This window comes from Mauremys reevesii, linkage group 10 (assembly GCF_016161935.1).
Source record: "Mauremys reevesii isolate NIE-2019 linkage group 10, ASM1616193v1, whole genome shotgun sequence".
Taxonomy (NCBI): Eukaryota; Metazoa; Chordata; order Testudines; family Geoemydidae; genus Mauremys; species Mauremys reevesii.
In genome coordinates this window covers 66,030,129-66,042,360 of record NC_052632.1, presented here as the reverse complement: position 1 = coordinate 66,042,360, position 12,232 = coordinate 66,030,129, and the positions used below count along the sequence as shown (strand labels likewise).

The 12,232-nt window shown below is 42.8% G+C and overlaps 1 protein-coding gene across 2 annotated transcripts; it reads right to left on the bottom strand.

Moving 5' to 3' along the window:
- Positions 1-206: 206 nt before the first annotated feature.
- NTAN1 (N-terminal asparagine amidase) lies at positions 207-12,162 on the bottom strand. 2 transcript variants are annotated; one of them, XM_039490961.1, is made up of 11 exons: positions 11,015-12,162; positions 10,286-10,563; positions 8,093-8,195; positions 7,943-8,008; positions 6,667-6,775; positions 5,378-5,451; positions 4,664-4,717; positions 3,416-3,469; positions 2,534-2,631; positions 1,326-1,439; positions 207-1,141 (listed from the first exon to the last, which is right to left on the bottom strand). In XM_039490961.1, the coding sequence occupies exons 1-11, from the start codon at positions 11,037-11,039 to the stop codon at positions 962-964; spliced, it is 1,155 nt and encodes a 384-aa protein (XP_039346895.1). In that variant the 5' UTR covers positions 11,040-12,162; the 3' UTR covers positions 207-961. The 2 variants fall into 2 exon arrangements, with proteins under 2 accessions (XP_039346895.1, XP_039346894.1); XM_039490960.1 differs by having other exon boundaries at positions 10,286-12,162.
- Between the last annotated feature and the right edge of the window lie 70 nt (positions 12,163-12,232).

Genomic DNA, 12,232 nt, shown 5'->3' with positions numbered 1-12,232 from the left:
AGGTCCAGATTGCTCTTTTTTTTAAAATCTGAGTCAAAAAAATTTCCATGAATGTTCTTAAACTCCATCCACAGCATGCAAAGTTACATCTTTTCCTGTATGCTCTGCAACCCAAACAATGCAACAGTGAGTGAGCACATCTTGGGCTATTTTATTTCCATTGTCCAAGCTTCAGAGAAATGCAAAAAGTAAGCAAACAACCCAAATGGTGAAAAGTTGAGTTTAATGTTTATTTTAAAAGATGATGCCCAGTGACAAACTTTAGTGACATCTCCACTTTATTTATTAGTAAATATAAAGATTTATTATTCTAGACATTTTTAGTATTGGAGCGCTGTACTGAATTATACACTATTACTCCAACAGCAGTGGTAAAATGGCACTGTTTAACAAATGTGCTTTCAAGGCTTATGCTCGGACATCATTCCTGTAGGGTTAATGATTATATCTTTCAGTGTAGAAAAGCCCCTGGCCAACTAGTGAAAAATCTCATCTATATCACCAAAACATTTTTTATTTATTCAGTCAAGGACTTTAATGGTTGGATTTTTTTTTTTAAACGCCCATTTACCAGGGAATAAGTTTGTATACATGTTATACTTTAAATTGTATTTAAAGGGACACCTAGTCCCAGCTCAAAGAAGCACTCTTGAAAGGGCAAGTGCATATTAAATCTCTCTCTAGATAGATTTTGCAGAAGGCCTTAATATACAACAGATTAGCACCAAAAGTAAAAATGGGGGGGAAAGGGCACAATTTTAAGGACCACCTGAAAAAAAAATACTGACTTACGTAACAGTGCAAACAAATGCACCCCTGCCAAAATATTACTTTGAAAAGCATTAAACAAGGCTAGTCTGAGCTCAGGTACAGCAGGGGATTTGACCAACATGGATTCAGAAAGATACTTTTGGCGAGGCGGAGCTTTCCCAAAGCATGTCCTCCAGTGTTTGCCTCAACGTTAAATCGTTTCAAAACAGACTCGCTCCCATAAACCTTCTTCGGTCTTTTTATAAAGTCGAGGTTTCCTGTTAGGGAACAGGGAGGCAGCAGGAAAGGGATGCTCTTTTAAAAATAGCAATGTGGATCTAAGGTGGGAAACAAAGTGCGGTGGTTCAGCCAGAGGCGACGTGGAAAGATTCTGAAAAACAAGATGGTGTCATGAGCTATTTCGAACCAGATGGATAAGAACATTGCATGGCTACTGGTGCCTCTTGCTTTAATTTCTGGCCTAGACAAATGCACCCCCCTTTCAGCAATGCACAGAAAAGCAATCAGGGCTGACGGAATGCTAGCACAAAACACATTTTTGTAACTTCAGTTACCTGTAATATCTGTTTATCATCCTGCTCCAACCACAAGTCCACGTGTGGGAAAGGCATCCAGAAGTAAGGTCCAATGTGGAGTTGCTCTGTCTTTGCATCATAAATATTAGTCATCTGTAACAGGGAACAGACTTTGAGGGTTTCCCTATTGAAACTGAGCAGCAAGTGAACTGAACCCTCTATCACACTGAGCCAACCATGCCATGAAGGGGAATGAGCTTATTGCTGGCTCCACAGCTCCTTCCCCCACCCTCTGATATGCAACAAACTGCAGCTCCTGTCCTAGGCCAACAGGCTATTCTTCAGTGGCCCCAGCTCCTGTCCTGTTCAGCCATCTACCTCTCCTTCACTGCTGCTCTTGTTTCAGCTCCCTTGTCCACCCTGCAATGCTGCTACCAACTCAACTCTCTCTCCCTACTCCGCCCTGGATTAACCAAACGACTGGACAAAACAGCTGCTCTGCACTTATACAAGAGGCTAAATAGCCTTTTGTGCCAGAATTTTGGGCTCAAGACCTTAAGTGGCAAACCTTAAACTCAGAGATTCCAGCTGCTTCTACACCATGATCCTGGGGACAGCAGAGGGTGTTTCCCTGTTATGGTTTAGTAGGCATGGGTCAAGATCCTGCAAATACTTCCTTGTGTGAGTGTCGTCTTACTGAAGTCGTTAGCCTTTGGATGAAAGCAGTGTCTTTATGTAGCAGACCTGCAACTGAGAGATCGTGTGGACCGATGAGAGCTGGGTTCAATTCCCAGCTCTGCCACAGACTTCCTGCGTGACTCAGGCAAGTCACTTAGTCTCTGTACCTCAATTCCAGGTCTGTAAAATTGGATTAACACCACTACCCCTCTCATCCTTCATCTGCCAGGGACTAACTCCAGCACCTAGCACAGTGGTACTCTGATCTCAGCTGAGGCCTCCAGGAGCTACTGTAATACAAATACTGAAGTCTGTCCTTGTTTCCAAATAGAATACTTGTCAAAGTTTTCCACCAGGTACCAGCAGCTGTTGTAGTACAGATATTGGCTGGTATGTTCAGTGTTCCTCTCTGATTACACAACCACAAACTGGCAGTGTTTTATCTTAATTAGAGTAATTTCTCCTTAAGGAGTAACTATTAGTTTCTGACAGACAAAATATCAAGAGTATTTTTCTCTTAAGAGTTGTTCTCCCCGCCCCCCCAAATATATATATTTGTTTTCACTCACTGGTGCTCCTGTTAACATGCGAGCTGAACGCAAATCCTTATCTGGTCCCTTATCTGGAAAAGTTGCATGGAAAATCTCTGCTGTTTTAACATTCACAGCTGGGGAGAACATGGTTGGAATAAAACACAGTTAACCAGCTAAAGACGACATTTAAAATGTCCATCCCCCTACAAACAGCATTCCAGACCAACAGCGCTCTTTGGCACAGACAAGGTGAATTTCAGAACCTATAAGACACTAATATCAAGACTATGACAGAGAAACATGTCTGGTAAGTTTCACTTTCTGGTTCACTTGTATTTTCACAGTGCTATTTGGTTGGGTTTCTAGCAGCCCTGAGGAAAGTTTAAAGGAATATGGTCAATTTGAAGATACCACTATAGGAATACAAGTTTTGGACAAATTTCATTCCTATAGTGGTATAAAGATCACAAACAAAGTAGTTGGGGGGGGGGGGAGGAAGAGAACAAAATCAACTAAACCCAGCAGAAAGGAGTTGGTCTCCAAACAGAAAAGGCAAAGGAAGGAGCAGTCTAGCTCACTGCAGGCCAATAGTTCAGCTAAATGCCATGAAATAACCCTTCAGGCTCTATGATCTCATTAAAAAGAAAAGAAAAAATATACACATGCTCCTGACCAAGAGGACCCTTTCAACAGGCATTTCCCAAGCAGCAGTACATCTTTAGCGTCTAGCAAAGCCAGTCTCTGAGTGGTATTAGCAGCAGCCCTGTCCTACCAGAGTTAGCATCAGAGTTACACTGATCTGTGCACCATGGTATTTTAGATCTTCTATATTAGCCTTGGCTGGCCAATGTGTTACCTTTACAAGTCTAAAAGCAACCAGTTTAAAACAGTATACTGTACAAGATGCATTGTACTCACCTATTCCATAAATGATTGGAAAATGATTGTCCTTTTCCTCCCTATCATTTAATTCTGTTTCAAAAAGAACAAATATGTCAAATAATCCAGCCACTGTCAGCATGTTTATTTCTAAGCAGCATTAGTTTAGCTTTAGTCAGGGAGGTGCCCAGACCTTCCCCCCCCCCCCCCCAAAAAAAAAAAATTTGTGAGACATGCAGCATAAAGCAGCCACAAGGGAACTGGAAACTTAGGTTCATATCCTATCATGGTATACAGGACAAATTCAGACACAGTCAGGGTAGTTCCATCTCAGAAGAATGGCAACTGCCTATGCCAGTTCTGAATTAATCCTTATCTTTGGTGGACATTTATCCCCAGAACAGAACCAGACTATATAAAATCACTACACCCTAGAAATCATTCACATCCTAACAGGCCTGGGACTGAAACAGCTGCTCAGGACTAAAATGCATTGGCAAGGGCAGCAGGGGAAAGGTGTAACTCTTCTGCCCACACCATGACTGGCTCTAGCCAAAGCTACTGGCCCTCAATTTCACATGCCAAAAACATACAGCTGTAATGATGCCATGTTTCAAAGGTTTAAGCTACAGCCAGTGTGAAAATACAGCTCGTGTTCTCACTGAACATGAGACATCAAAAATAATCAGACTTGAATTGGCTACAATGGAGGAAAAAGGAAACAGAAGAGGGGACAGAGGACAAGGATGATAAAAGATCAATAATTTGGGGCATGTGTTTTCTAGGCTCCCATACACTTCATTCATCTGTCTGCTGCAATACTGACAAAACAAACACACTAAATGCAGGAGGCAGGTCTAGTGATGTCAACTGATCCTAGATGGGTTTAGGTTTCCTTCCCAGCAGAAACACAAACATCTTCAATTTGAAGTGCTCACAGGACCACATGGGTGAAATACTTCAGCTATTTCCACAGATCCGACTAGCAACTGCAAGTTGCCATAGCACTTCTGGGAAGAGAAGCCCTAGCCATTGCCCTACCTGCGGTGTGCTGGGGTAAATCACTATTTCCAGAATACCAACTCTGGAGTGCCCAACTAAAATGAACAGATCAGTATACAACAGCAAAAACCACTGTCGGCAATAAGCTCTCACGTGCCTAGAGCTCACAGACTCACAAAGCTTACAGGCCGGATCGAAAGGTTCTCTCTCCTACAGTGAAGAGCCTCACATTTATTTCAAAGACTAAAAATACTTTTACAAAAGGGAAAACATTAAAGCTCTTACCTGTCACGCAGAAAGTCACTAGATGGACATCATCTTGCTGGAGATCAAATGTTCCTACAGCAACAACAGGAGCAGCAAGGTATAAAACAGACTCATGTCAAGGCATGTAAACTATGGGGTATATCAATGCTGTGCACTGCAGCTTAGACATGAGGCCCTCATGACCAGCAGGAAATCTCCCACTCCATTGTTCTCGATACAGATAATGGAGGAGTGTGTGTTTTCCAGATATGTCTCAATAGCTTGCTCTTATAAAATAAAGAGAAAGCTACTCTATATAACAGTAATTTACACAACTGGCCACTGGCAAGGGCAGAAAGTTGTTAAAGAGAAAGCCTTGTTCTATCAACATTTTATGCCTTTTACAAACACTTGTTTAAGGTCGCTTTGGCATTGTGATCTCAGGTTTAGTTTGTTACACATTTAGCAGGGTACATTCATTAGTAATACCCATTTTATATATGGGTAACTATAGGTACAGAGAGAGAAGCGACTTGCCCAAGAGCATACAGCATAGTACATGTGTAAATCATCTCAACTGCACACACCCCCCATGTATAAACACTTCAAATTCCCAAATGGAGAAAAACTCAAATCCAAGATTTTTTTCTACTGTATAATTGAGGATTAAAATTACACACAAACATATACTTGGCCCAAATCCAGCCAAAATTCTAGTTTTTGGACATGAGAATGGAAAAAATGTGAACTTACTAAGAAGCTGATTAGTAAGTTTTTGTGATAACTGCCTATCATCATTGAAACCTCCAACTAGGTGAACTTCCAGCCTAACAAATAGAGATGGAATAACAGGAAACAGCAATTAAAAAGGCATCTCAATGTGAATAGCTTTTCAATACAATCCCCAGCCCACACTGTACACTGATCATTAGAGAAGGCTCATTTATTATAATCACATGCGCCAGCTGATTGTGTATTACCTCATGACCTAATGTGAGTAACCTCTTTGTTCTGGACACTATAGGGAATATCAGATGAGCAGCACAAATGAAGGACTTGAATCTGAGAGGCACTGAACGTGGGAAGTTGCCACTGAGCTTGATGGGATTTATAGGTGCTCAGCTCCTCATGGGACTGGACCTTAAATTACAAAGCTGTGTTTTAAGCTTCTCAACAAAGATCAATTAAATGTACTCCAGTGACTTCCTTACGATCGGGGTCTTGGTGAGACGGGTGTGTAAATATGGCTCCTCTTTCACTCTATAGGTCTGTTCTCTGTGACCAAGCTCTTCAAAAGTGACTAGTGATTTTCAGGTATCCAACTTCAGGGGACCCAATTCTTAGACAGTGCTGAGTAGTCACCAGCTGAAAATCAGGCCCCTTTAAGGTGTTTCAAGTAAGTCTTGGATCAGGTGTATTCAGCGTTGTAGCTGCCAACTTTACCAAGTTTTGCCTCTACAGGTCTAACAGGAGTAAACACAATCAAAAGGAATTGAGCTGGATTCTTTTCTGGCTCCCACAACAGCAACAGAATTTATAACTAATTTCTGATTCAGAAACTTTATTGTTTTATGTGCAAGTCAGAAACTTCCAGATTAACTCAGATCCCAGAATGAGTTTACAGAACCAAAAAAACAAAAATCCCTTTGTGAAACTAAGCACATTTGAGATGGAAATCACTGAGACCCAATAAACATGGAACCTCACAATGGCAGTTTTACAGGGACACTATTCAAAGCAGAATCAGGCTTTAAATTAAATCACTGCTAAGAGAACTACAAAAATAATATATACATACAAACATCAATGGTGCTGAGTAAATCAAGAGCAAGAAAAGCCATTAAATCCATAACAATGCCAGTAGGCAAAAAAATATCACTGTGGAAACAGTACCTTGTTGAGATGTGTTTTCCTGCTCTGGCTCAGCAAGCCGCTAATTCTTTCTCTGAGCCCCAAATGATCACATTTAGAATTTCCTGCCTTACACCCAACAGACACACCTGTGAAATACCGTCTACAAGACATAATAGAGCAGAGCTGACCTTCCGCATTCTGTGTCATTAGAGAAAGATTTTACTGCACTCATAATCAGCGACACCTCGGCTCGCGTGTTGGATCCATCACAGTGTGTCAAGCAGGTAGCCCCACTCCCTGGAAGGCAGGCAATAAGGAAACGTTTACCTGACCACAGCTCTGTACAACAGCAACAAAAACTTTGTCATTCTGTAGAGTAGGTTATAAAAATGGATAAACCGCATCCAGATTTTACAGGAGGAGAAACTGGCACTAAAAGAGATTAAGTGACTTGTCCGATATCACACAAATTCAGTGTAGTCAGGAACAGAACCTCAGTCTCCTGATTCCCAATATCCTGCTGAAACCATTAGGTCTCCTGTGCTGCCTTCATAAGAGCAAGAGAAGGAGTTCCATTCCCATCTCTCACTAAGGGCTTGTCCACACTTGAAACACTATTGCAGCACTTCAGCATAGACATCACCTATACCAGCAGTTCTCAAACTGTGGGGCAGGACCCCACAGTGGGTCGCCAGGGCTGGCTTAGACTTGCTGGGGCCCAGGGCTGAAGCCGTAGCTTGAGCCGCACCACCCAAAGCCTGAGGGTTTCAGCGCTGCGTGTTGGGACTTGGGTTACAGGCCCCCAGCCTGGGGCTGAAGCCCTTGGGCTTCAGCTTTGTGCCCTCCTCCTTCACCCTCCAGGTCAGTTGGGCTCAGGCAGGCTCAGGCTTTGGACCCCCGGCCTGGGGTCATGTCGTAATTTGTATTGTCAAAAGGGGGTCACGGTGCACTGAAGTTTGAGAACCCCTGACCTCTACCAACGGGAGTGGTTCTTCTGTCAGTATAGGCAATCCACCTCCCCAAGAGGCAGGAGCTAGGTCAATGGAAGAATTCTCCTGCTGACGTAGTGCTATCTACACAGGGACTTCGACCAGTTTAACTTCGTTGCACAAGGGGGTGGATTTTTCAGTCTAAATCTGGATCGATCTAAATTCTTTAGCATAGACAGGCCGAGTCACTGTATGACACTAGACAAGTCACTTATTTAACCAACAAACCAGACTCCTGTGGTCTAAGGGTCAGAGTAAACATGCAGCTCTAGTGTGTGCTGCCGAAGGTCATGCAGGCTGGTAATAGCAAGATCTGTTTCTTAAAACTTGACCCATGCAAACCAGAATAAATGAATTAGGACACCCAGTGCAAGCTCAATACATCAAATGTGGAAATTCCATATGAAATAACAGTTATTACACAGCCATTATTTGAGAAACATGCATCTCATGGCCCAGGTTTCCTTTATGATACCTGTGTGTCTGAGCACCACCAAGTGGCAGGTAGTTGCATCATCAGACCCAAGGATGGACACGGAACCTGTTTTAAAGGAGAGAAATACAGTAAGAATTTGGCCGTCATGCCTGTTGCTTCAATAGCTAACATTACTGCATCCCCACGTACCATCTTTAGGGGTGGTCACTGCAAACTCTCTTTGCTGGATGTACAGAAGTCCTTTGGGTCCCACTGTTTGAGCAGGTTGGCCTCTTAGAACTCTTGCTTTCTCCTGTAAATAAATTGCACTCAGACTAAAATGGCTGAAAGAGCAGGTACAGCAAGTACTAGAATGGACACTGACCCAACCAGGCCTATGGAAAACAAAGGGAATCAGGTGGCAGTTCAGGGAAGACCATGAAGGCTGAGGTTGACCATAAATACTTATATTTCATGGTGTTTTACATCTTCAGTAACAAAGGGGGAGGCCAAAGACTCTGAACTTGGATTGGATATCAGCGGACCTGAGAGTGACTGGTTTCCACAACAGCCAAGCGTACAATCATGAGTTTTGGAAGAAGGCTATAAAAGTCATTGACTCCCAAAGAGGTAAGTGGCAAGAAAGAAGAAGAGTGTTTTACATCCCCGAGGCTCTTTCCAAACATTAATCAGTTAATCTTCACATCACCTCAGACACAGAGAGACTGTCATCCCCACTTTAAAAATGGAGAGACAGAAAAAGAAAGGGACTTGACCAAGGCCACATAATCATCAATTAGTACAAGAGCTGAACTCAGCAGTTTCTGGCTCCTAGCCCTATGCTCAGTCTACTGCTATGACTAGAAGAGTTAAATATTTAAGTCAGACCTATTAGCTTCCCTATAGTTGTTGTCTTGGATGCTTTTAAGAGACATTCACATAGGATAATTTTTAAGGCTTGACTGTGATAACCTTACACACATACACCAACTCGCATGATGCAACATGAGTAGTACGGCTAAAGTCAAAAGGACGTCTTATGGAGGAAGATACCATTCAGGGTGAGGAAGGTAATCACAATCTAGAGCTAAAATACCAGAAGATATGAACAAAATAATCAACTTGATTACTTGTAAGTTGTTTTTATTTGATGATTTCATTCATTATAAATCTTTATTATTATTATTATATTAGTACTAGAGAATTAACATACATAAGCCTCCTATTTGGAGAATGAACCAAAGTCTATTGTACCAGCAAACCCTGAATTGCTCAAATGATTCTGGGTCTCCCCATTAGAAGCTGTCTTGGAAGTAGGAGCACAAACACTATGTTCATTTCTTTAGCTGGTAAGAAACTCCTCCCGCTGGCTGGAATGCAGTAGCAGGATAGATTCTAAGTGATATTTTCTCATCTGCACTCCACAAAACATTACATGACCCTCCTTCCCATAAACCAAACTGTTACTGAGTACTCAGTTTCCATCATTCAACACTGATTTACTTTAATACCCAATGACAAACTTGAGTCTGTTTTGTTCTAGCAATGTCTAAGACTGGCTATGTTGCATAGCCTGATTTGGGAGCTGCAGGGGCTCAGTGAGAATCTAGCCAGGGTATGGACTTGATGATTCACTAGGGGTTCTCCATTTCCAGTGGCTATAACAGGATAGCATTCTCTAGTATGGGAAGGGGGAAAAAATGGAGCTTGGGCTTTTTTGTTTTTTGGGTTTTTGTTTTTTTTTGCTTCTTGATGATGCATAAAGACCCTCCCCCCAATACCCATAGCTGGACATCTATGCCCCTGCACTTCTCATGCCAGAACACTCTGTATCAGGGCTTCTGGGCCCCCCAAGAACACCACAGGCTGGGATGTCTATGCCTCCAACATGCGGGCGCCACATCAGGGTTTCTGCCCTCCCACCCAGCACCCCACACTGTGGGGGAGAGGGGTGAGCATGTCTCCAACACCCAAGAGTACCCTATGCCAGAGAGACAAGGTCTGGCTCGAGAGCTGGTCTCTCTCACCAACAGAAGCTGGTCCAGTAAAAGATGTTACATCTTCCAGCTTTTCTCTCCAATATCCTGGGACCCACATGGCGACAACACTGCTTATACCCTGTGACAGGGCATTTAGCCCACTGAGAGCGCCAAACAGAGGCGTACAGACCCCCATCCTACTTGATAAATTGCATGTGACATTGGTAAACTCCCCTTTTCCCCGTCAGAACCAACAGGCTCTGGACTTCTCATTAGAGGAGAGGGGCCTCCCGTCCACCCCGCCCAGCTCGGGAGCCCGCACAAACCTACTCCCTCCAACTGGGCACTGCAGCTTTCCTGGTTGGAGTCCGACAACCCTCCTGCCTCCCCTGCAGCCCTGCCAGTGCAGCTCCCGTCCCCTTACCTCCAGCTGCGGGTAGGTGCGGATCACCTCCCCCGGGGGCTGGGCCAGGTCGATCCGATCCCCGTTAATCAGCAGAGGCATCTCTGGGAAGCGCCCGCTCCTGGGGCTGCTGGACGGACTACTTCCGATAGCAGCCAGCTGGGAGGGGAGGCGGCACGGGCCGACATCGCAAGGGGTTCTGGGAGATGTAGTCCGGATGCAGAAGCCTGGTTTGGATTTGAGTACTTCTGTGCAAGCAGCTGGAGTGTCTGCGCAGGAGCCTGCAAACCTGACTTCAACTAAGGGCGGGGAAAGAAAAAGATACTGATGCACGTTAGACCACGTCAGCATAGGTACTCTCCCCCTTAAAATGAAACTTGCAACCCCAGAAAGGATTGAAGAAATGTGTGGTTCACAGCTAGGACAATTGCAGATCTGTCTGAATGTCCACCTCCAGGACAGGGACTACTGAACTCCAGAAGGGCTGTATTTAAAATAAACCATCTCTAATGGAAACTACAGGGGACATTTTAAGCAGGCGGAATACAATGACCTATCATGGAATCTGCCCATGACAGCAGGTTTTAATTCTCTCATGAAAAGTACCATCAATTACACAAGCAGGGCACAAATACTCAAACCAAATTTTCAGCAGGCCAGTAAAAAGAGGCCCACTGAATGTGTGGCCCATCCATTTGTACATGTAAAAATCTTGTCTTTAGATAAGAAGAGGCAGTAAGATATACTCACACATACAGATTTTCCCCCTTCGCATCCACACTTTTTGTGGGTAGTTAGATCCATGCTGAAAATTTAGCACATTATGTCAAATTAAGAGTTTCATACCTTAAAAGCAGTAAATAATTAATTGCTTGAGGTATATTCAGAAATATTTATTTAAAACTGGGTACTTTCAATCAGCCCCCACTTCCTATGCACTGGTTTGGTATCTGCAGCACTCACATCACAGCCCTCACTTCTAATGGCCTAAGTCAGACTTTGTACAGGCTGGGAAGTGATACTGTGGTCTGACATACATTGCATTAATTCATTTAAGTCTTAAACAAATCTGCTTTTTCTTTCTCCACAAAAGTCAGCGGAATCAGATGTAATTACTAAATTATGAGTTGTACTGGAAGGGTCCCTCAAACTGTTGTCAGCAAACTGAAGTGAAGGAAATGTTGGGATGAAATCAGCCCTCTCTGGATACTACTACAAATCTCTAGCAGAGATTACTTATAACTAGCTCTCATAAAAATATTTTTGTAGAGGCATTTTTGCTTTTGACTACACTAAATGTCATGTATTTTCAAATTAATTTCCCAGAGATACAGATCCCAAAACTGACATCCTTCTTAAAAGACACACCCAGAAATGTCATATGCCACATGATAAGCAGTGGGCTATATGTATTGCTAGTTAGACCTGAATGGAAAATGTAAAGATGTTGAGAGAAAAACCAGACTCCCCCTTTCATTTTCCAGCCAGCTGTATTCTCAGTATTCTCACTATAATTTTGCCCAGCAAAGTATAAACACTAATAGAAAAAGTGCAGCTTAATAAGCTTATTAGCTAAATGTTGTTGCCTCCTTTTGTTATGGTTATAAAAGCATAAATGGGAAAAACAAGCAAAGAGAATGCAGCGTCCATAGTCTTTGTGATTACAAATAGCCCTAATCACGGATATATCACAGACTAAGACACAGAAACAATGTGCGTGCCCCTTGTTAAAATACTGCTTACACAGAAGATCCCTGACAGTCTAACAACCTGAAAGGTCTGATGTTGATTGTTTGACTAGCTAAGACAACTGAATATGTGCTCATTTTTTAACATTACAGTCTTCAAGATGTCCCAAAATATGGGTCTAGAGACAAAGCAAATATTTTTCTAGAGCGAATAAAAAATATATATATATATCACACACGTGCGCAAATCCCCAGATCATATACAAGACATAGCAATGTT

Bases quoted from the DNA above. Each gene is read 5' to 3' on its own strand.
- NTAN1 (XM_039490960.1), bottom strand. From the start codon at position 10,615: ATGCTGACGTGGTCTAACGTGCATCAGTATCTTTTTCTTTCCCCGCCC. The intron at 2,632-3,415 runs GTGAGTACAATG...TGTTCTCCCCAG, and splicing joins TCCAATCATTTATGGAATAG to CTGTGAATGTTAAAACAGCA. The intron at 1,142-1,325 runs GTAACTGAAGTT...CTTGTTTTTCAG, and splicing joins ATGATAAACAGATATTACAG to AATCTTTCCACGTCGCCTCT.